The 25,720-nt window shown below is 40.6% G+C and overlaps 1 protein-coding gene across 1 annotated transcript in view; it reads left to right on the top strand.

Annotated features, from left to right (window-relative positions):
- Positions 1-25,409, top strand: part of LOC120558407 (complement component receptor 1-like protein) — a 53,156-nt gene extending 27,747 nt beyond the window's left edge. The window contains exons 8-10 of the mRNA XM_039799395.1: positions 24,264-24,363; positions 24,619-24,695; positions 25,057-25,409. Of these exons, the coding sequence (XP_039655329.1) occupies positions 24,264-24,363; positions 24,619-24,695; positions 25,057-25,361 (482 nt within the window). The 3' untranslated portion in view covers positions 25,362-25,409. The remainder of the gene's footprint in view (positions 1-24,263; positions 24,364-24,618; positions 24,696-25,056) is intronic.
- Positions 25,410-25,720: the final 311 nt, after the last annotated feature.

Consider the following 25,720-nt stretch of genomic DNA (forward strand, 5'->3'; position numbering starts at 1 on the left):
TGATGATTGAGATATATTGAGATATATACTTTATATATATACTGTATATACATATATACTCATACCACATTGTTCGCCATGCCCGAAGGTTTTTTCCATGTTTGGCTAATTGCAATGTAGATGAGAACCTGCGGCCAAATCCACAAGTTGATGAAGATGTAGAAGTACACTACTCACTTCTTTGTTTTGCTTTTTACAGTACAAGCAAGTTGAGGAACACATTTGATGTTTTACAGTACTGTTTTCTTTTCTATTTTTTAGCTAATTATTTTGCTTTGATTCAAATCAACCTATGTTGTGATACTGTATTGTTTTTCATCAATACATTTCAGATTTTGTTCAATGATTCCACTGTGTCTGTAGTATTTTCTCTACTAGTACAGTACTTTTATAGGGATGTATTTACATCTAGTACCATAATGAAACATATCACCTATTTTTTACTACAATATTTAATGATTGTACGAACAATGACACAGTGAAACTATGGGTAGCTTGTGTGTGGGTGATCTAAAGTAACGTTTCAATGGTATTTCACAATCAATTAGTTTTTTAAACCAATGATTGTGCAAGTGCAAGATTTCTTTAAAGATATGAATGCACAATGCAGTGTTTTGAATATGGACAGTCTGTGTTATAAGTGATGACCGTTTTGAGTTTTGTGTCAAGAGTTTTGAAAAATGACGTAAAGGTTCTGAAATTGGTAGCAAAGTGATTGTAAAAAACTTGACGCCAAAAGTCTCCTTTAGCGTCCGCTGCACGGTGTGGGAGGATCCCCTGCTTCTCCCCGTTCTACGGGGCGCATTTCACGGGGAGAGGCAGGGGAGAGCAGCGGAGGAAAAGCGCATTTCCTCCGCTGCACGGTGTGGGAGGAGCCCCTGTCTCTCCCAGTTGCGGGCGCCGCTCTGGGTCGGCTTGGAAAAAACGGGATTGTTGGGTTCAGGAAAACAAAAACTGGGTTGGGTTCGGAAAACGGCGATAGTCTACCATCGGAGTTCACTAAAACGCAGTCTACAAAACCTTGGGAGCATTACGCACGATCACACGCATGGTCAAAAGGTGGCGGAAAACTGGGCACATTTTTGCGGAATGTTGCGTCGGCAAATTTCACCCTGCTTCCCGCAACTTTTTCTTGAGTAACAGCTTTTATAAATGAGGCCCCAGATGTTAAATACTTGTGCGCTGGTGTGGGCGTCGAGCCAGCGTGTGTGTGTTTGTGTGTGTTTGTGTGTGTGTGTGTGTGTGTGTGTGTGTGTGTGTGGAGTGGGTGATAGAGCGAGGGAGAAGTGAGAGAGTGACGGCGATTAGCTCCGGAGCGAGTACCGACTCTAGAGTCCTAGTGAGAGAAACAAAGTGTGCTTTCTGACCACGGTGGGAAATCTGTAGCAGGAAAAGTTAACCTTCTCCTTGATTTCATGTTGTTTATGGAGAAGGAGAAGCAGGAAATGAGTCAGAAATGCAACACTACCAAGCCATGGCCGTGTAGTTAAATTATTAGACAATAGACTTCGCTGGTCTCCGCTGAAAACAACGGTGTCACTTTGTCCATTTATTTTACTGTCCATGCTGTTTCCGACAAGAAGCTGTAGCCGTCAGGAACAGCACACATTCACCATTGTGGATTAGCAGCAGCCAGGTACTCTTCGCGTTTAGTTGGGTAAGTCAAAACACTGTTCCCATGCTTGAACAAAATAACGGTTACACCGCAAAAACAAACCAAAAACAGAACGGCGTTACCATTTGAACGTGACTAAAATAATATTATTAACGTTTGTTGATGTTACGTTAGCTAGCTAACTGAGCTAATAGCTAACGTTAGCTAAACCCAACCTGGATTGACAGGAGCTGTTGCGATTTCATGGGTTTTATCCGGTCTTATTAGAAATTATTTGGTTTTATACAGAGGTGGAAAAGTTACTTAGCTAGTTACATAAAAAACTGTAAAACGGATCGCTCCCATGTAGTGAAAATAGGACAAGAGGTCATAAATCCCACCCAAACTATTTTGTTTTTAATTAAAGAAAAATCTATACAAATGTATACACACATCTATACAAATGTATACACATGTAATAACCACATAACACATGTCACACATGCCATTTAAGACCCTAAGAAAGGTATAATGTGCAATTTTAGTTCAGACCAGAGCTGCCAACTTTTCAAAAAACCTTGGAGTGAGATTTGGTGGGGCCAACCAAAATTTTGCCACGTACAAAGCATTTTTTTTTTTTGCTCATTCAGCATCATTACCGTACAGCAAAAAATATATAATAATAACACACACACACCAGTGGTTCTCAGTGTAGGGACCATGTCCCAATGTTAAATTAACATTGGTCTACCAAAGGGTTCTACTAGGACCACTGGAATTTTAAAGAATTTAGAACCACTGATTTCAGGGCTTGTGACCAAAATTTGAGAGTGTGCGACTGAATTTTACATCCAGTCGCACATGTGCGACCAGTAAATTTGCCCCCCTTTTTTACACGTTAAACATTGAAATTTCGGTACCTGAGAGCGCGTAAGCGCAAGCTTATCTGTCCTCTGAAAATTGACAGAGAGCAGAGCTCTGACACAAACACACACACTCGCACACACACGCAGAGCTGCAGACGATGCAAACTACGTCGGCTCTGCAGTTTTGTTGAAGTCCCAGTGAGTCACGGAAATGCCGAAAAAGTGGTTTCAAGTTTGGTTACAATTTTTCATAACTTCACGCAGACAGCGTTTGCTGCGATATGATATTAATGGCGAGCCGAAAGCAGTCGCGGTGCTGTTGACGTAAGGGCCGTTACAGAGTCAACGCATCGGTACGCATACGCGTCCGCAAGGCTACGCATCGCTACGCTTCGGCCGCCATTATGCGTCGATGCGTAGCCAAATGTGTTGTCCCAGTTTTTGATACGCGACGCGCCGATGCGCACAATACTGTGCGTTGTCGGTGGGGGCGACAATGCACGTATTGTACATTAAAAATATTGAATCAACATAGCTGTGCAATTTCATCAAACATAGGACTACTGAGTCACATTTTTCGGTATGTATCAACGTTGTGTGTGTCTAGTCTATGCTGTGTGCCCTCAAGAGGCGAGAGAGAGACCCAAATGTATCTATATATTTTTAAAACCTGCTAAACCATGTTTTAAGCGCGCGACCTTTTATCAATTGTAGGCAGTGATACCATTCGTAGCATACTGTACTGGTGGGGAAACACGCCAGCATCTGATAAAAGAAGTCAGCCAGCCAACTGCTTCCTGACAAGAGCCACTCTCGGGGGGTCTGGCTCTGCCAACCGAACACCGTGGAGCGCTACTCTGCTACCCCTGGTTGCTGTGTGTATTGCATTTCACGCACGCCCATGACGCTTGGGTCTACTGCGTCCGCTGACTATGAAAGGGAGCGCGTCTTGCGCGTTGCTTGTTCGCGTTGCTTGTTCGCGTTGCTTGTTCGCGTTGCTTGTTCGCGTTGACTCTGTAACGGCACAGCCATAGAGACAGCAGGCACAACAGTGGTTTCTATGCCCTGTTGACTGACTGACAGGCTGAGGTTTTAAGGCAAGGCAACTTTATTTCTACAGCACCTTTCAGCAACAAGGCAATTCAAAGTGCTTTACATGAAACATTAAAGAGCAATTAAAAACGGTCATGATGAAAATAAAAAATAATAAAATAAATTTTTTTTTACTGTCATGACAGCGATGGGGCTGTCAGTTTACCTTCTATGTTGCATCTTCAAAAGTGACACTGAATTTGAAACAGCACATTGCTTCTATTATCAAAGTATGTATTAGTAATACAGTGGAAATTAGTAGAAATGTGAATATTTGGTTAGCATGTTGATTTACGTTAATAACTGGTGCCTGGATTAGCCATAAATTCTAAGCCGATAGATTCAGAAGATTGCCCCCCTTAAATTACTACATTTTTACTGGCCTTGAAATAAATATCATAGGTGTGATTGGCAAAGGACAAAAACGCAGGAAAAATATACATCGCACCTACTATGAAGCTTCAGAAAATGGTTATAACCCAGCTAGCCACTGCCACTGTATGTTGTGCCATAAACGTTTTTCACGGCAGACATTGACATGTCATAGTAGGAAAAGCACAGGTGTATTCAAAACCATTAATGATGGGTGCATTCCACTTAGGAGAGACCCTGGTATTAAACCATTACTGATGGCTGCATTCCACTTAGGAGAGGTCCTGGTATTAAACCATTACTGATGGCTGCATTCCACTTAGGAGGGCCCTGGTATTAAACCATTACTGATGGCTGCATTCCACTTAGGGAGAGGTCCTGGTATTAAACCATTACTGATGGCTGCATTCCACTTAGGAGAGACCCTTGTATTAAACCATTACTGATGGCTGCATTCCACTTAGGAGAGGTCCTGGTATTAAACCATTAATGATGGCTGCTTTCCACTTAGGAGAGGTCCTGGTATTAAACCATTACTGATGGCTGCATTCCACTTAGGAGAGGTCCTGGTATTGTGCATGCTGACTCACTGAAATATCTTCCTGGGACACTTGATGGAATTGAGCCATCGTTACGGTTATCAGTTTCAGCTGTGCTTTTCCTACGCACAAGTCAACATGTCTGCTGTAAAAATGGGTCCATTAGCAGTAAAGCCAGACCGGGGGTCATCAACTACATTTTTCCAAGGGCCAGAATTTTTTAAGCAGACACTCCAGGTGCCAGACTTTCAAATAAAAGAAAATAAAATTATACCTTAATACATCTCCTTGTTTGATATTTTCACTTTCTTACTAAATTAATGCTATATTTTTTTCACATACATGTATTAGTGTAAGCAACCCCCTAAAAACATGGAAAATCCATAATGATAACTAGATAGGCTACTTAACTAGAAAATGATCTCAGATTAGGGGGCAGTTCACTGAGGAGTAATGGTTAAAGTCTTGATTACTGAAACGTAATCAGTGTCCTGATTGGTGGAGAATGCTTACAGAAAGAAAGGCCTGTTGTCAGGTAAACATGTCACTGTCACAGAGCCTGAAGTGAAAAGTTGTGGAAAACAGCAGCTGTAATGATGAATGGACTGATAAGCAGGCTAGCATTCATCCTGTAGGCCTCATTTGAAATAAGACAATGTTGTTGCTAAATGACACAACCAGCAACATCATCAAGAATGAAGAACGCGACGTCATTCACGTGCATATTAAGTAGCCACGTGTATTTGTTTTGGTCTTATAATACATCCATAGGTTTACCGCTCCAGCGGAGAGGATGGCTCATTTAGACAGCAGCTACATTTACAAGAGTTTGTCCAAAGTTCAAGATTGGTTGCAAATTAAGATAAACCGTTAGACTACAAACTGACATCTTTCATTTTAGCTCGTTTGTAAAGTCGCTATTTGCAGAGTAGAGCTGTGTTTGCACAGCACGGTGGACGAGAGTGGACAGCGCAGACTGAAATATCGCTTTCTACATGATTATGCCTGTACAACAGGTAGGTGGGTTATTGATAAGTATTGACTCTTTAATCATGGAGGTTTTATTGTAGGCTAGGCTACTTACAGTAACGAGTGTAACGTTAGTTCATCTGCGCCATCGGCGGTAAATAATCCTCGGTAACGTTTCCATTCAGTTACATGTGCTGCGTGAACGCACACACCTCGACTCTGCTGTGTGTGTGCGCGCAGCGCGGACATCGCTGTTCAGAATCCAATCTATCTTCCAAAATGCAACGCTTGTATCCAAATGAATTGTTTATAAATTACCTGAGGTGAAAATGTGAAATGTTAACATTTACACGCTTCGTGCCACTCTGTATGACGTTGGTACTGGCCCGTGCGGGCCAGTGACTGGCCAATCAACCAGCCCGACATACGTTTTTACTGGCCCCGGGCCATCGGGCCATTGCTTGTGTCGAGCCCTGCTGGTGGCCAAAGACCAAACCTCATTAGATTAGGCAGTGTGGGAAATTCTTCAATCAAGGCCTTTCCCCACCACAAGGTCCAACAGAAAATAGACTGAAAAATACAAACAGCGAGACAAAAGACACAGCATGGCTCATTTTGTGCATGTGTATCGCAGCTTTTCTCAAATTTTTTTTTTTGTGCCCAGTAATGTTTGGCATTCATCCTGCTGTGCCTCACTTGCAGTATGTCATTTTTTGTGAAAAGAAGACTATTACATTTAGGTGCTAAATAATGTCTGCAAGCATTTAGAGGTAGTGGCCCAAAGTTTCCCAGTATCTGCCCCCCTGGTGAGCTGGCACAAACATCTGGACCAGTCACAGCTGCATGGCCTGGCAACCCAGTGGCATGTTTTGTTTCCAGATTTTGTGAGGAGACATAATTTTGAGCATTAAACACTGATTATTTATGTACCTATTTCTACCCTTTTCTACGTCAATTTATGCTGGAAACAATTAAAAATATAGAAAAATAAGGCCCTCAGGCAGGGCTCCACACTAACTTTTTGCATTGGTTGCACTGGTGCGCCTAACTTTTTGTTTTAGGTGCACCAGCACAAAATTTAGGTGCACCCAAGTTTTTCATTGCGTCACCTTAACGCCATAAGGTCACCTTTTTATCGCTATCCATAACTTTCATATAATGTGAATGATTTTTAAACAAGAATGAGGTGTAGATAAATGCTTGTCTTTATTTGAAGCACAATTATATATAAAAATAAAGTGTTTAAAGTGCTTCACTGAGCTGAAATTGAACATTTCAAATTAAAACACTAAACAAAATAAAACATTTCCAAATAAAAGTGCTTGTGCTTAAATTGCTTCTCTGAACTGAAATTGAACATTTCAAGTAAAATAAAACATTTCAAAATTAAAAGTGCTACTTTCTAAAGAGCTTCAGTGAACTGAGACCTAACATCATGTCTCAAAATCTTATAGCTGTTGCATGCCCCTCAGATGGCCAACACCTGTAATTTGGCCTTCTTGCCCTTTGCCCCTGGCTAAACCAGCTTGCCACACTCTCCCTAGCATCAAAATCCTCCAAACTGGGCCCCTCCACACTGATCCTTATCAGGTCTTCCACTGTGTCTGTGTGAAGCGATGCTCTAGCATCTGATTTGATTCTCTTCTGTGAAGAGAATCCTCTCTCACAAACTGCAGATGACACGGGGGGGACCAGCAGAATGTGGACAAGGTGTAGTATGTTCTGAAAAATATACAAAGCACATTCTCATTGGGATGTACAAGCTGTCAAAGTTGTTTTTGATGTCAAAGTTGACATTGATATTGATATCAAAATGTCATCAAAGAGTAAAACCTTGTACTCTGAACAGTATGGCTCTCTGGTTAACATCAGCTCCCAAAGGCTGAGGTAAGTCTTGTCCTTAAACATCCTGGCGATTAACAGCTTCAGGCCCACAAACTCTTCTTTCGCCAACTCAGTGTTAACACCATTTCTGAAATTGACATGGAATAAACAGCCAATCAGTGATTAATGAACATGATTGCTACCAGCACTACTACATACTATTATGTAGTGGTCCACTATGCTACCTTGTGAGGACAGGGTAGAAGTGATCCAAGAGGAATGCTAGGTCATCAGCACCATGGTAACCACGTAGTCCTCTTGGTCTTCTGGCCAGCTGTCGTGATTGAAGATGTTGTAGCATTTGACAGCCTTGGTTGTGGCAGATTCGGTAGCATCCTCTCCTATTGGAAGGATATAGACATATTAATAAAATGATTAACATCATTTCTGATCTATCAATGTATTCATAAGACAGAGGAGTACACTTGCCTAGGAGGCTACAGAATCTTGCTTTCAGGTGTTTGACAGTAGATTTGATTGTTGCCTCCATTGCTGTCTGCAGTTTAGTGATAGCACCACCATCCTCTGCCAGGTCAGCGACTTTCCCTTTGAGTGTAACTGTCTGTGTGGGACATAAAGCATAAACACAAATTGTGAGTTTTATATTATTTTATATTATATATATATATTCCTATATCAGAAACAAAACCACAAATGTACCTGGAATTTGTAGAGTGGCATTTCACTCTGCTCATGCTGCTGCCTCCTCTGCAGCCTAAGGTCAGCCATGAACTGCGACAGTCTGCCCCCAGGCTTCGGTCTTGCAGCCATCACCTCTGTGGTCACCAGCAGATTTTCAAGAGCACAAACTGCCTGTTTAGACATATCAAGCACTTTTATAAATGCAGCTGAAGCTAATAACAAACATAATTGAAAATTAAATCCCATTTCATCTCCCTTACCTGCGGTAGGATGGTCTCATTTTTCTGAAGTACGAGACTAAACTTGGTTATTCCAGCAAAAACATCAGCCAGAAGGTGACAAAAAGCCACAAAAGTGACATCTTCCATTGATTTCTTGACCTGTATCATACAACCATAGCAACTATTCATACAGCCTTCAACATGAATAAACAAAATTCTAGGCAGGAAAATGACTAAAGTTAAAATGGCACTAATTTAGTAAACTCCTTGTGGAAATCCACTGACCTTTCTGGCTCGGCCTGCAAGATCTGCATTGGCAGAAGACCCTGCCAAATGGTCCATATGACAGTAGACTGCAGTGAACTGGCCATGGCCATTCTGTCCGGGTCTGAGGAATGTCTCCAGGGCCCTGGAGACACGTGGAAGCCAACGTGTTCCTTTAACCCCACCGGGGACTAGGACATCCACTCCCAGGTCTGCTCCAATGGCCTTCAGCTCCCTCATTGATTTTGGACTAAAATGGTAGGTCTTCCACACCAAATGTAGCAGATCATATACTTGGCCAATCATAACATTGTCCTTCTGGACTGACAACATAGCCAATTCCAATCTGTAAAGATACATCATAAGTAGTTTACAAATAGATAAGCAACCTTGTAATGAGAAAATGCACAAAAGCCTATATAATTAGGCCTACCTGTGAGGCATACAGTGAAAGGGCACAATGAAATCTCCTGCATCTCTTTGTAAAAGGGCTATAACCCCTCCTTTGCTGCCGAGGTTAACTGCAGCACCATCAGCACCCAGAGCAACTGTTTTCCCCAGCCAATCTGCACACTGATGCCCAAGCGCAGCAAATGCTTGCTTTGTGGCAGCATAAATTCCTAAAGAAAAAAAAAGATCATGCAGGTCACTAGCCTATAGATTGCAAAGAGAAAACTGTTTATGTGATCTTAGCCTACTTATCTTTTTACTTATTCAGTTTTAATAATATTTGTGTATATATATATATATATATATATATATATATATATATATATACTTTACATTTTTTTATATTCTAATATTTAGGACTATACAATTTTCTTAAGATTTATATTTCGTCATCTCTCATGCTGTAATACAGTGCCTTGCGAAAGTATTCGGCCCCCTTGAACTTTTCGACCTTTTGCCACATTTCAGGCCTCAAACATAAAGATATAAAACTGTAATTTTTTGTGAAGAATCAACAACAAGTGGGACACAATCATGAAGTGGAACGAAATTTATTGGATATTTCAAACCTTTTAAACAAATAAAAAACTGAAATATTGGGCGTGCAAAATTATTCAGCCCCTTAAGTCGTTAAGACATTGTAGCGCCCCCTCTTTCGCGATTACAGCTGTAAGTCGCTTGGGGTATGTCTCTATCAGTTTTGCACATCGAGAGACTGACATTTTTGCCCATTCCTCCTTGCAAAACAGCTCGAGCTCAGTGAGGTTGGATGGAGAGCGTTTGTGAACAGCAGTTTTCAGTTCTTTCCACAGATTCTCGATTGGATTCAGGTCTGGAATTTGACTTGGCCATTCTAACACCTGGATATGTTTATTTGTGAACCATTCCATTGTAGATTTTGCTTTATGTTTTGGATCATTGTCTTGTTGGAAGACAAATCTCCGTCCCAGTCTCAGGTCTTTTGCAGACTCCATCAGGTTTTCTTCCAGAATGGTCCTGTATTTGGCTCCATCCATCTTCCCATCAATTTTAACCATCTTCCCTGTCCCTGCTGAAGAAAAGCAGGCCCAAACCATGATGCTGCCACCACCATGTTTGACAGTGGGGATGGTGTGTTCAGGGTGATGAGCTGTGTTGCTTTTACGCCAAACATAACGTTTTGCATTGTTGCCAAAAAGTTCGATTTTGGTTTCATCTGACCACAGCACCTTCTTCCACGTTTGGTGTGTCTCCCAGGTGGCTTTTGGCAAACTGGATATCTTTAAGAAATGGCTTTCTTCTTGCCACTCTTCCATAAAGGCCAGATTTGTGCAGTATACGACTGATTGTTGTCCTATGGACAGAGTCTCCCACCTCAGCTGTAGATCTCTGCAGTTCATCCAGAGTGATCATGGGCCTCTTGGCTGCATCTCTGATCAGTCTTCTCCTTGTATGAGCTGAAAGTTTAGAGGGACGGCCGGGTCTTTGTAGATTTGTAGTGGTCTGATACTCCTTCCATTTCAATATTATCGCTTGCACAGTGCTCCTTGGGATGTTTAAAGCTTGGGAAATCTTTTTGTATCCAAATCCGGCTTTAAACTTCTCCACAACAGTATCTCGGACCTGCCTGGTGTGTTCCTTGTTCTTCATGATGCTCTCTGCGCTTTACACGGACCTCTGAGACTATCACAGAGCAGGTGCATTTATACGGAGACTTGATTACACACAGCTGGATTCTATTTATCATCATTAGTCATTTAGGTCAACATTGGATCATTCAGAGATCCTCACTGAACTTCTGGAGAGAGTTTGCTGCACTGAAAGTAAAGGGGCTGAATAATTTTGCACGCCCACTTTTTCAGTTTTTTATTTGTTAAAAAAGTTTGAAATAGCCAATGAATTTCGTTCCACTTCATAATTGGGACCCACTTGTTGTTGATTCTTCACAAAAAATTACAGTTTTATATCTTTATGTTTGAGGCCTGAAATGTGGCAAAAGGTCGAAACGTTCAAGGGGGCCGAATACTTTCGCAAGGCACTGTATGTCTGTGCCTTCAAACTTACCTTGTGTATGTGCATGCTCCACCTCGATGTGTCCAATTAAAATGTTTACCGGTCTCCCTTTGCGCAAAATGCGGCTATAGACGATCACACACTCCTTGGTAGAGACGTCTGTGTCGCTGTCAATCATGAAGGACATGTATGTCGCATTTCCGATATCCGCAGCTGTCTTTTGCTTTAAGGCGTCGGCTATTACCCCAATGATTTGGGCACATGCCTTATCATTGCTATACGTCGGGTTGACGTTTAATCAATTTTTCTTCAGGAGAAGAAGTTCTGATTTAAATTTGGTGAACGGCAACTCCTCTTTGGCAATGTTGTATGCAACATTAAATTTGATTGTCATTTCCGATTCCTCAGAGGACCTGATTGCTACTACCTGCCGCTGAAATGCAGCTGGGAGAGGGGCCACTTTCTCTACACACTTGTCACGGCATATCGTGTGTTTTTTAGACATGTTGTGTTTTTTTAAAGTTTCGATACGAAACGTTGACCCGCTCACGAATGCACTTTTTCCGGCCATATTCTGACCGCACTCCTGACAGTACACGCAGTGCATTGCGTTACGTCCTTTGTTGTACCTCAACCAGGGAAATTGTTTCAGCCAGTCCTGTCTGAAGGAATACATTTTGGCCTTTTTAATTTGGGTCTCGGAGCCGGGCTCTATCCCAGACTCGATTGTCTCCTCCTCTGGTTCTGAGTCTGATGCTGTCGCCGAAGGACCGGGGCTGATCTCACCAGGGACCGAGGGCTCCGTGTCTTGACGGGATGGACTCTCAGTAGTGGGGATGGATGGGAATGTAGTAGGGCTGGTTGTAGGCTTGGTTTTCTTAATGAAAAAACTTTAAATATTTCTGCCTCTCTTCATTTTCCCTCGTTTTGTCGCGTTTATCTTATTTTTCCGGTTCAGTTAGTCAGCTATTCTGGCGCTCAGGTCACACGCAATTAAACACACACAATTTAGTGCGGTGAACAGGACCACAGCCAATCAGAGGAAAAGACCCGCCCGAGCTCTGTCTCTTATTGGTTTAGAACACGATATGATCCTACTATGAGTGTGTGAGTTCGGTCACAGGAGAACACAGAGAGATGATGCGCTTGCGTAACAAATTTTCGCCCGGGCAGCGTCAGGTGCACCAGTGCGACATAGAAAAATTATTAGTCGCACTCTTACAAATTCTGGTCGCATGTGCGACCAAATCTCAAGCCCTGCCCTCAGGCATTCTGTATTACTTTCAACTATTCTCTTGTAGATCAACTTTTTTTTCTCTTCTGAGTCAACACACATGTAGGCCTAATTTACTCTTACCTCCTCTTTTACGTCTTTTGTTGGGGAAGTAACCTCTTTAAATGTGCATGTGGCACTTATTCATGTGATACATCATTTTAATTCATTTATAAACCCCTGGACTTCAATAGCTCAGATGTGTTTCAGCAAGATTTCTGCTCATGTTTACAACTTTGTGCACATTCAAAAAATAACTTGTTGTAATATAGTTGTAATATAGTCTGCTGTGCATGTTATTGCTGATATGGTAGTATCTCATTCATACTGTCTGACTGACACAGAGGCCCATTTGGGTCTCTGACAAAGTTTAGAGAAGTGGCTGTACGCTGCTCTTATCGGAGGTGCATATTTTTATGGATGCAACGCGTCACTGCCCACAACAGAGCGAGTCCGCTAAAATTAACTGAAGTTGCTACACTTACCAGACACGCTGCTCACCTCTATTTTTACAGAGCGAGTGGACACAAAGCGACGGATGTGTCTGTATTTAATGTTGAATGAACATTTCGAAAATTCCATAGACAGGGAGCGCTCTTGAACCCCCTCACCGTCTCTGAAAGCATAATTAGCCGATCGCAAGTGGCTAAACAGGTAGATCTATAGATAAACTTATCTTTCAGGTATTTGACCAACCGGGTTGACACTTCAGCGTGAGAAATCGGCAGTGTGGCTTGTGAGCGTGTGAAACCAATCAAATGAGTGTGTCTCACGGCCAATGCGTGAGAGTTGGCAGCCCTGGTTCAGACCATCCCATAAAACATTTTCAATCAATTGAAAGTGAAAGTACCATACATTGTTAGTTCTGAGGGCCATCCTTCTTTTCTTCACAAACATAAACAACAGTTTTAATGCAAATCAAGGCCAAATCACGTGTTTTGACTCCATAAATGGGTTAGACCCTAATGTTCACAGCCCAGACTAACCGGTAGCTTCTACACACCTAAGTAGCCCGTATGAGCTAATTAGATGTACTGTATGTGAATTAATTTAACCAGTGTCCTACATACGTTTTCCTATGGGTTGCTAGTGCTAGACACAAATTGTTTTGCTAATTGGCAATTTGCTATTAGTCATGAAAACTTTGTTTGAAGTACCGATGCACAAATACTTACCAAAACGTGCTTCCGCAGGTTAGATGTGGAGTTATTGAATGTTGCCAGTTCAGTCACCTTTGGCAGGCACATCTGGCATTGCATGATGATATTGGCCCTCATGAAATTAAAGGTCCCATGACATGCTGCTCTTTGGATGCTTTTATATAGACCTTAGTGGTCCCCTAATACTGTATCTGAAGTCTCTTTCCCGAAATTCAGCTTTGGTGCAGAATTACAGCCACTAGAGCTAGTCCTACAATGAGCTTTCCTTAGTATGTGCCATTTCTGTGTCTGAAGCTATTGAGGGGGAGGAGTGTGGGCAAGGTGGATGGTGGGGTGTGGCCTTGACCAACTGCCACTTTTCTCGTTTGAAAGCCATGATGTCTCTCTCTCATGGGTTGGCCAAATTCTCTGGGCGGGCAAAGCAGAGAAAGGGGAGGTAACCTTGCTTGTTATGACCTCATAACAAGCAGATTCCAAAACAGCTCATCTGAGCTTTAATTTTCTCAAAGGCAGAGCAGGATACCCAGGGCTCGGTTTACACCTATAACCATTTCTAGCCACTGGGGGACCATAGACAGGTTGGGGGAACTCATATTAATGTTAAAAAACCTCATAAAGTGAAATTTTCATGCCATGGGACCTCTTTCATATGTGGCCAAGGATTTTCGTCATTTTGGGCAGCAGAATTCTATGTTGCAGCTTGCATTTCTACTGAAACCTGATCCACCTCCATCTCATTCTCAATCTCCTACAGAAAGACTTGGCGCCATTCGTCACTGTAGTGGTTCCGGGCATGGAACCTTTTGGTTTTCTTTAGTCAAAGTTTTTTTTTACTCAGTAACAGATGGGATTTGTAATGTAACGAAATGCAATACTTCACTCAAAACATAATCAAGTACATTTTAAATTACAGATTTTAAAAACTACTTGAAAAATACAAAATGCACAACAAAACTACAGTAATGTCAGTAAATGTATTTCGTTACTTTCCACCTCTGATTTCATAATGTACTGAGAATGAGCTAAATTAAACACTCGGCTGAACACAATTTAACGCATTTCCCCACCCTGAGTATCTACCAGTTTTGTCGGTATAGATTTATTTAATAATATATATTATTATTAATATTATTTATTAGGGATGGGCATTCGATAAAATTTTCTTAGTCGATCATCGGGAGAATTAACGATCGACTATCGATTAATCATTAATATTTTTATATTAAAATTAATTATTTATTTAACTTTTTATAAATTAAAAATGCAATGAAAATACCAAAATACAGTGTGTTTTTCCTCGATGAGATCTTAATTACAAGAAGAACAACTTGTGGCAGTTAAACTGGAGGTTCTAGATATAGATATAGATTATATATATGCTCTGCGGTGCGGTGCTCTGATGCAGCAGAACCTGCAGCTTCGAGCCAGCGTTTTTAAACAGAGAGCCTCGTTTGTTCCAAAGAATAAATAAAAAGTATCATGTTAAATAATAACTTACAATGTTTAATTGCTGCCACACTGTGAAATTCATTTCATTGCTTCAAGACTCACACTACGCAAAGCAACCAGCATTAGTTTAATCGATAACAAATTGACGTGATCGACGAAATTCTTAATAATCAATTATCGATCGTCGAGTAATCATGCCCATCCCTATTATTTATTAATATATAGATATATGAATGGAAGTTACGTTAGTTTAACCATGACGCGTTACCGCCCACAGTCTGTTTTAATGAAGGAAGCTGGAGGCAGCAACATACGCCATGAAGCGTTAGTAGTTTTACGGGCTGACATGTTACTGATATTGGCATATTTGTATTTCTCTTTGTAAAACATATGCCGAATTTGCCAGGTGAACCTGTCGCTACAGACAAGATGTGAAATATCTCAGTAAGTAGGGTTGGGTACCGTTTGGATTTTTACGATTCCGATGCCGAACCGGTACTTTTAAAACGAATCCGATTCCTAACCGATTCCTAAAACGATTCTTGAAAAACTGAAAAATTACGTAAAGGAAAGGCTTTTTTATTTTTTTATGGATTTTATTTTTTATTGAAAATTATTTAAATTTAACAATATATTAACGTTTTAAAGTACTTAAATATATATTAAGTAAACCTAAGTCACCTACGAACAACTACAATAATGTAACAAATAACAGTTACACTATTAACAAGTAACAACAAAATAAATGTTGTTGAGTTGGTATGCCAACCAGCTTCAAACATAAGCAGTTCTTTTGCAGAAAAATGACCATATTTGCCTTCTCTGGCGAGATACTACACCTCTACTGACTTATGGCATGTCCTGCACAGGAGAAAACTCTCTCAGATGGTGTCCAAGAGGTCTGTACACACCCAGGTATGAGTTTGAAAGGGCAGACAATTTGGGGAGGCTGTCCTGCCTCCCCCACCACCAGGCTACAGGGTCTTGTCCTGAGCGATAGACTAGCAGAGCAAGTGTAATATGTTTACTAGAGATCACGTGCAGTCAGTGAATGGTTAATATGCTTTCACGTAGGGATGGGTGATATGTCCTAAAAAAATTTTAAAGAGAAAGAAACGTAGTATGTAGTTTTGAGAACGTTTATTGTTCAAAACTGTAATTATACAACGTAATGTTGCAGATAAATACAATTCAAGTACACTAGTTGCAGAGACTTTGACAAAAAAAAAGCTTAAAGTATCGGGTGTCTTCTCTTTAGTGCAAAAAAGGCACTACACTTAGTTAGTTTAAGTCCTTGGTTCTTAAATGCCACCCAAGATGCAGAGAACAGGAAAAACTGGTGTCTGTTTAGTTAAGGAACAGACACTGTACTGGAAATACCTTCAGTATTAGGCAAAGATGCACATAGATACTTTAGATAAAAACCTATTTCAAACAAAGTTTCTTACCTGCAGCCTAACGGTAGGTTTCCACACAACGAAATTTCGCTTTGCTCTCATTGAGGTTGAATGGAGACGAAATTCGCCCTGATTGAGCGAGATGAGAGCGAATCGCCGAGGGGAGCGAAATAAAGTTGACGAAAGTTTAACTTTATTCAAATGAGGACCACTCGAGAACCAATCAGGTCCGTGTGTTTGTGTTTGGAGGCGGGAGTTACAAAAAGTCTGACCAAGATGGCGGAGGTTATCCGCGCCCTATGAAAATTTTGATGTGATTAAAATGTTTCTACACAAACATTGTTACTTCTATCAACACGAATTGTGTTTTATATGACACACCGAACTTAGTTAGGGCACATACACCACTAAATAGATCACTGTATATGTTAGTTTAAACACTCAAACTTTTCAGCTAGCTTAACGCTAGCATGTTCACACAATTGTAGATTACCGTGTTCAGCCAGGCAGCTAGGTAACTACTTGTGCATTTGTTTGATTACATGTTTTGTTGGCGAACATTGACGCTTGTAGCCACACGGATTGTTGTTTATATGTCACACAAACTTAAACAGGGCAAACACACCACCAAATAGACCACTGTAGATTTAAACACTCAAAATGATTCAGCTAGCCGACAGGTCAACCGCTTGCATTTTCGGACATTGCATTTCATTGTAAGCATAGCAAGGCAGCTAGACTACATAGCCAGGTTACCAGAGCATTTATGAGCTAACATTTTACCGATGGTTTGCTGCTGTGCATTTTTACCGCCCCTGTCTTCTGACAGCCCGGGACATTTAAAAATTTTTGCGGACTTGCGTGTTGTTTTTGCAACCACGCCCCCGAGGCAAACTTTCGTTGGCCGAAATTCGCGAGGTATTTCGCTGTGTGGAACCCTACCGTAATGTAACGCATTTGAACACACACACACACATACACGGCAGAGTCTGGACTTTTCCCGGTGGGCCGGTCTGATAATAGTTATACATTGCATGTTGTTAGAAACACCATCCGGCTGCCTGGCGCCGCTGCCTGCTGGTCAAACTGTGCAGCCTCTGCTCAACCCGTACAGCGGGGGCCATAAACTTCCCGGTACATTTTTTGGTCCCACTCCGCCGCTGCACACACACACACACACACACACACGGCCGTATGTTCAGCGGGGAAGTACAACGTCTGCAAACACCGGCTGCCTAGATTTCAATCGTCCGTTATATAGTGAATGATCAGGCTGGTGAACGGCTCCGTGGTACGGCTCGACCACAGGTCCGGTGTAGCGGCTTAAATCCAAACCAAGTCCAAATAATGGATGTTGCACCGGTCTTTTTCACCAGCTCCTTGTTTCGCTTTCAGCCATGTTTACTCAAGATTTCAGCTGGTTGCAGCTCGTGGCTCTAACTTTTGCGGGTAGATTGCATCAACATGAATTATCGTGATAGTGCAATATAATTAAAATCTCTATCGTAGGCCAATTTTGTATCGTTTATATTGCATATCGTCTCTATCGCCCATCCCTACTTTCACATCTGTTTTGGTGAGCCCAGAGGGAAAATATGGCATTTTAAAAGTAGCCTACATTTACGGTAGCTAGCTAACGGTAGACTACAGAGACAGTGTGATATGTTTAAGTCCATTTCGGAGCGCGTACAAAAAGCCGTCTATCAGCAGGGATTGTAGAGTGCATGTCGCAGAATAGCGCGGGCACGTGCGCCACTCGGCAGAAAAGGGAGAAAGAAAAAAGAGTCTGCCACCTTCCTGAGCGACAGAGGGAAAATATTTCAGTCGGAATCGAAATGAGGAACTGAAATTTGCGTTCTAATCCGGTCCAAATACTACCGTTTGCGTAGGAACCCAACCCTATTGGTAAGATTAGGCACATAAACAGTTCCACGCTAGTTAGTTAATATTGATATAGTTTGAATGGGGTTTGGCGTGTTGTTTTCTTAGGCAACTAAGGACAGGACTAAGCATATTTTACTATTTTACATTTTGCACATAACATAGAACATTTTTTTAACAGATAATGGATCACTATAAAATAGAACTATATAAATTACTCCTGGTGTGGGAAATTCACACACATCTAAAATGCAATGTTAGAACGATTTCCTTCTTTTCACATCCAATATCCAACTAAAAAATGTTTTGGCTTTTGGTGTCGTCCCTCCACGCCCTACTTTTTCCTTGCAAGTGTTGCATATCGCAAACTTGTTATCTTCTGCACACATGCGGAAGAATTTCCAAACAGCTGACATCTTACAGGTTAATCGACGAGGTTCCCTACATGTGCGAGAATAGCGCCGACATGCGCTTCACACCGCGAGCGGGTACGCGCGTATGGGCTGAAATATGTGCCACCAGAAACTGAATTTATATTTGAATTTGAATTGCTAAACTTGAATAATTGCATTGAAAAACTGAATTTGAATCACATAATTTGAAATTGTATTGTTTAATTTGAATCATTGCATTGAAAAATTTAATCTGAATAGTAGAATTTGAAATTGAATTTATTTGTTTGTAACTGAAATCCAATAAAATTTGATCTCTCTATATATCCTCACATTCAGTTCTCACTATTCAGATTCAGATCAGCAAATTCAATTTCAAGTTACTGAGACAGACATCCGGGTACTTGGAGGATGAAGGAAGAGCAATCGAGCGCAGATCGATAGGTAGAGTTCAGTGGCGCAGGATTAGCACTAAAGATGCCAAACTGTTTTTGGATGTTGGAACGAAAGAAATGACAAAAACCAAACAGCAAGGAATAACAGTTCACAGGTGAGAATGTGTTTTATGATATATATGCCGCCTTGGACCTGCAATCTGAGCTCCGGCGGTAGCGGGAGATGGAGAGTTCCATGGCCGGCGGCAGCGCCTCTTTCCCTGGGCAGGAACACCGCTTCGTCTCGCTGCTGCACCGGTCCCCGCTGATCCAGATCGGACCGGCCAAAGACAGAGTAGTGATCGGCAGGATCTATCACGTAGTCCAGGACGACCTGTATGTAGATTTCGGCTGGAAGTTCCACTGCGTTTGCCGGGCCCGCGACGGAGAGAAGCTAAAACGGGGCAGCAGAGTCCGTTTGCGGCTGCAGGATCTGGAGCTCACTGCCCGCTTCCTGGAAGCCAAAACCGACACCACGCTGCTGGAGGCCCGGGCCGTACTGCTGGGACGGCTGGAGGGAAGGGAAGCCTGGGAGAACTAGAACCAGGACTCAGCGGAGCGGACTGTCACAGCCTGCTGAAGTTTAAATCAGAGGTTTCCTAAAGGGAGTCTGGCGGGACTCGGACTGTGGACGACGAAACATGATTTTAAGTCTCGTTAAATAAATAACTACATGCAGAAATAAATGAATGAATAGTGAAGGAGTGAGCCTGGACATTTCAGTCTGTTTAAACTTCACTTTGAAGCAGAACCTCTTAGTTCAGAAGGGTGAAGTTTATGTTTGGACTCAGATCTGTGAATTGATTATAATAAATATTCTTTTTATAAACACATGAATTAGTCTCTTTGTTTTGTTTGATACTGCACATGATGATAAAGCTACACTTTTAAATCACAAACAAAACTAACTTTAATATATATATATATAAACGCTCTAAGGAAGGAGACACACGATCAGATATTAGAGTTGATTAAAAATAGACTCAAATAATAATTTAGTATTTTGCGTTTTAATGTGGAAACATCTTGTATAAACTCAGGGGACTGGCTCTTACATCACATTGTATTGCAGGCTTGCTGATGTACAAAGTAAACCAATGCAATTCAAATGTTTAAATTAATTAACATGTATTTTCAAATATGGATAGTCACACTATTTTGCATGCAGCAGGCTAGGCTAAGGTAAGTAGCGATAGTTAATTTTAAGTTTACTTAAGTGGAAGAATGTGACTAATAAACCTAGGCCTTCTAACACCAGGCATTACATTTTGAACATTGTGAACAGGTAGATTATATTATCTATGAGTCTCTGGGTCAAGGCGAGGCTGTGCTCCAAAATGTATGTGCTGGCCAAAGAGGAGGCCTGTGTATCTGCGCCACTGAACTCTACCTATCGATCTGCGCTCGATTGCTCTTCCTTCATTCTCCAAGTACCCGGATGTCTGTCTCAGTAACTTGAAATTGAATTTGCTGATCTGAATCTGAATAGTGAGAACTGAATGTGAGGATATATAGAGAGATCAAATTTTATTGGATTTCAGTTACAAACGAATAAATTCAATTTCAAATTATACTATTCAGATTCAATTTTTCAATGCAATGATTCAAATTAAACAATACAATTTCAAATTATGTGATTAAATTCAGTTTTTTAATGCAATGATTCAAGTTTAGCAATTCAAATTCAAATGTAAATGATTCAAATTCTGTTTCTGGTGGCACATATTTCAGCCCATACGCGCGACACACGGCGGAAAAGTTGAGAGAAAGGAAAAAGAGACTGTGCTGTCGCGTCCGTGTGTGCATGTGTCCTTGAGAACTGTAACTTGTATAACTTATGTTGTCAGTTAATTGTAGCATTGACCGGCATGAAATCGGCATATATGTCAGACTGACCTGCCGGTGGCCGGCCATGGCCAAGCACGTGAAAACCAGCCAGTTCAGGTCACGAGCCGGTCTATCGGTGCATCTCTAATTTGAGACTGAATATTTAACGTTATTTGTGGTTTAATGTGTTTTGCGGAGACGGCTCTGCTTGAATGGAATCAGTGCGAGTATGAACCATATTAACTAAGTTAACACTGACTGTTTTGCTTACATTTGCCTTTCTCTTTGTCAGAAAGCTCCCAGACTTCAGTCAGACTTGGCAGACTCCGTCATGTTTGTCACTTACTTCCTACTGCTGAGCAGTCTTTGCCATGTCATTACAACTCAAGGTGAGTGGCAGAGTGGATAAGCTTGTGACATAGGCTATGTGTGATTATACACAAGCTGTTTACTTATCTTGTCCTCACTTCTAGTGTTCATCTTTCTCTTTCTGTATTTTTCATTGTAGCTCAAGACTGCTCCAAACCTGCAGGAGGAGCCAACATGGGTTTGAAAGGCGAAGACATTCTTTTACAAACATTCCCAGAGGGGAAGAAAGTGACTTTTGCCTGCAATGTTGGCTATGTGACTGCAGAAGGGTCTCCATCCATTACTTGTACTGCTGGCAACTGGACTCCTCTGACGATGAAATGCGAGAGTGAATAATGACACTTTATTTTTACATTGAAATTTGTAAAAGCAGCAATAATGTGGCAATATTCTCTGGTCTTTGACCAACTGGGAAATGTCGTCTTACCAACATATAAATGCTGGATGAATAGATGAGTGACTGATAATATCTAGTAACCAGTGACTGATAATATCTAGCAACCATTCTGTTGAATCATATCGATATCCAGTCATTTTAACTCATTTAGACCGGATGCCACATATGTGTGTGATTAAATCCTTATGAGGGTTATCTTTTTTCAGGGAGTAACTGTGGCTCTGCTGGAGAAGTGGACAACGGAAATGTCGATTACCCTGAAGGGACAGAGTTTGGTGATAAACTAGTGGTCACTTGCAACACCGGGTTAGTAATAAACTGATAACTAGGATGGTTCATGTTAAGAGAATTAGTTTTTAAAATGTAATTGTAAGAAATATATTTACCTCTAAAATGTCAGCAACCATCGTGTTAACAAATAAAAAAAAATATTCCAATCAAAGTGGGTGTTCAGTGGGGCTTACCAGTCAGTGTTATCATGTGAAATAAAGGGACTTACACAGATTCTTCTTGACATGTGTTGTCTGAAGTCAAAAATGTTTTTATTTATTCCCTAATTAGCTTCCATATGGTCTCCAACAAAGGTCAAATCTTTTGTGGAGCCCAAGGGTGGATGGACAGGTTGCCTGTATGTGAAGGTTGGTCATCTCTGTGTGTTAATACAAGACACATGACTAAATAAAAACTGTGTATTTCCATTCTAATAGATGTCACTTTAATTTTGCAGTGGTGACTTGTGATCCGCCACCTGCAATAGTAAATGGTGTTTTCAGTCCAGTCAAAGAATCCTATGACTATAGAGAAGTTGTACAGTACAAATGTCAAAATGGTTATACAAGTTCAATATCATGTTCAGAACATGGAAAATTTGTTCCTGCTCCAACATGTTTTCGTGTTTTTTTCCAACCTTTTCTCAACATTTTCCCAGTGTAAACTCAGCTGACCAGCTCCCAAAGTATGGGAGAGGTCTCCCATACTTTGAAAAAAGTTATTTTGGACAATTGTATTAATTTCTATTTTAAAATGTTCTCTTCCTGCAGTTGTTCGATGTGAGGATCCTAATATAGCCAATGGTCACCAGGTTGATGGTTCTCGACCCCCTCATGTATAAAATTCTACAGTGACATATGAGTGCATATCTGGGTATGTTATGGAAGGAAGACGCACCCTGACATGTGGAATAGATGGTCAGTGGTTACCTGGACTTCCAACATGTCAAAGTAAGTCGTTAATTGAAATAACTACTTGGTGTAAGTCTGTAAAGAAAAGTCAACATGTTACGTTTGCCCATGATGAAAACATGATTAGTATACTAATCCAGATGCCATCACATTTTTACATGTGATTGATCTCATAACATTGCATATACTTCTGTCAGTAGTTTCCCTTTTAGATAAGATTAGCATTTTTGTGTGTGCTTTTGCTCTGTGGTTAAATTTTTTTTTAAAAAGTCTGTTTTTGTTTTTGCTCTCACTCAAATGTCCTTTTTTATTTATTGCCATAAATGCCATATTTAAAGTTTCATGATGAATCTATGAAATTCTTCAACCACGCAGCCTCTGTTTGCCAAATAGATTCCTCAAAGATTATATAAATATGACCTAAGATATGAAGGAGAAGGTTGGAAGTAGTAATTAGAGCCATGGATTTAATAATTTCAACAAGGCTGCAGTGTGTGAAATATTTATTCATAGTTGGATGTGCATTTCAGATACATTTTTTTCTGGTCAAAAAACGCTTTTCTTAATTGGCCAAGGTTTTAGAGAGTGAGTGGAGGCCTGGTCACTTAACAACACATTTCTATAAGTGTGTATATAATCACTTATCTGTTTAAAAGCCTGTGTGTGAAACACATGTTAATTAGTTTCCACAGCCTCTTAATTATGAATCAATAAAATTATTAAAGTGGTAATTTGTAACTTTCAGTTTGTGTTGATTCTAGCGGCCGCTTTGGACAAAAGCAGTAGTGTTTTTATCACACCTGCTGTTGAAAAGGTCTTTTCTTTACGGTGCTGTGTTGTCCGCTGTATTACAGAGTTAGTGTTACTGGGAGGTTATATAGTTGTGATGAATGTTTTGCTCAGCCAGAAAATCATTCATTTACAATAAGATAATAAGTTAGAGATGCATCGTTGCATTTCAAGTGTTGCAGACAGTAACTTAGTCTACTTTGGATGTACCGTGAGCTAAACCGGGTAACGTTATCCCTGTCACTGTGTCACGAGTCAAAGCATTAAGAGTTTGTTGTAGCAACCAACAATAACTTAGATTAATATAGCGCATTTCATGAAACCCAAGGAGGTTTTACACAACTACAGGGGGACAAGTGAAAAGAAAAATGTAAGCCAACACGGACTAAAATGAATAAAACGTCTGCGCTAAATGGAGCGGGGGGGGCCCTAATTTCGTGTCTGCTACTGACGTACAACCACATTGCGCACTGTAAAGTTATTTTATGAAGGAAATAGACGTATTACATATTACATGAAGGACAACTCCGGGACGTTTTTGAATCGCGCCTGGACTACTGTGATGCTGAAATGCGAGAGTGAATAATGACACTTAATTTTTACGTTCAAATTTGTAAAAGCAGCAATAATGTGGCAATATTCTCTGGTCTTTGACCAACTTGGAAATTACGTCTTACCAACATATAAATGCTGGATGAATAGATGAGTCACTCATAATATCTAGTAACCATTCTGTTGAATCATATTGATATCCAGTCATTTTAACTCATTTAGACCGGATGCCACATATGCGTGTGATTAAATCCTCATGAGGGTTATCTTTTTTCAGGGAGGGACTGTGGCTCTGCTGGAGAAGTGGAAAACGGAAATGTCGATTACCCTGAAGAGACACGGTTTGGTGATAAACTAGTGGTCACTTGCAACACCGGGTTAGTAATGAACTGATAACTAGGATGGTTCATGTTAAGAGAATTAGTTTTTAAAATGTAATTGTAAGAAATGTATGTAACTCTAAAATGTCAGCAACCATTGTGTTTCCAAATAAAAAAAATTATTCTAATCAAAGTGGGTGTTCAGTGGGGCTTACCAGTCAGTGTTATCATGTGAAATAAAGGGACTTACACAGATTCTTCTTGACATGTGTTGTCTGAAGTCAAAAATGCTTTTAATTATTCCCTAATTAGCTTCCATATGGTCCCCAACAAAGGTCAAATCTTTTGTGGAGCCCAAGGGTGGATGGACAGGTTGCCTGTATGTGAAGGTTGGTCATCTCTGTGTGTTAATACAAGACACATGACTAAATAAAAACTGTGTATTTCCATTCTAATAGATGTCACTTTCATTTTGCAGTGGTGACTTGTGATCGGCCACCTGCAATAGCAAATGGTGTTTTCAGTCCAGTCAAAGAATCCTATGACTATAGAGAAGTTGTACAGTACAAATGTCAAAATGGTTATACAAGTTCAATATCATGCTCAGAACATGGAACATTTGTTCCTGCTCCAACATGTTTTTCCAACCTTTTCTCAACATTTTCCCAGTGTAAACTCAGCTGACCAGCTCAAAAAAGTTATTTTGGACAATTGTATTAATGTCTATTTTAAAATGTTCTCTTCCTGCAGTGGTTCGATGTGAGGATCCTAATATAGCCAATGGTCACCAGGTTGATGGTTCTCGACTCCCTCATGGATACATGTCTATGGTGACATATGAGTGCATATCTGGGTATGTTATGGAAGGAGGACGCACCCTGACATGTGGAATAGATAGTCAGTGGTTACCTGGACTTCCAACATGTCAAAGTAAGTCATTAATTGAAATTACTACTTGGTGTAAGTCTGTAAAGAAAGGTCAACCTGTTACGTTTGCCCATGATGAAAACATGATTAGTATACTAATCCAGATGCCATCACATTTTTACATGTGATTAATCTCATAACATTGCATATACTTCCGTCAGTAGTTTCCCTTTTAGATAAGATTAGCATTTTTGTGTGTGCTTTTGCTCTGTGGTTAAATTTTAAAAAAGTCTGTTTTTTGTTTTTGCTCTCACTCAAATGTCCTTTTTTATTTATGTGAAGAAATTACTTGCCATAAATGCCATATTTAAAGTTTCATGATGAATCTATGAAATTCTTCAACCACGCAGCCTCTGTTTGCCAAATAGCTTCCTCAAAGATTATATAAATATGACCTAAGATATGAAGGAGAAGGTTGGAAGTAGTAATTAGAGCCATGGATTTAATCATTTCAACAAGGCTGCAGTGTGTGAAATATTTATTCATA

This window comes from Perca fluviatilis, chromosome 5, assembly GCF_010015445.1.
Source record: "Perca fluviatilis chromosome 5, GENO_Pfluv_1.0, whole genome shotgun sequence".
Taxonomy (NCBI): Eukaryota; Metazoa; Chordata; class Actinopteri; order Perciformes; family Percidae; genus Perca; species Perca fluviatilis.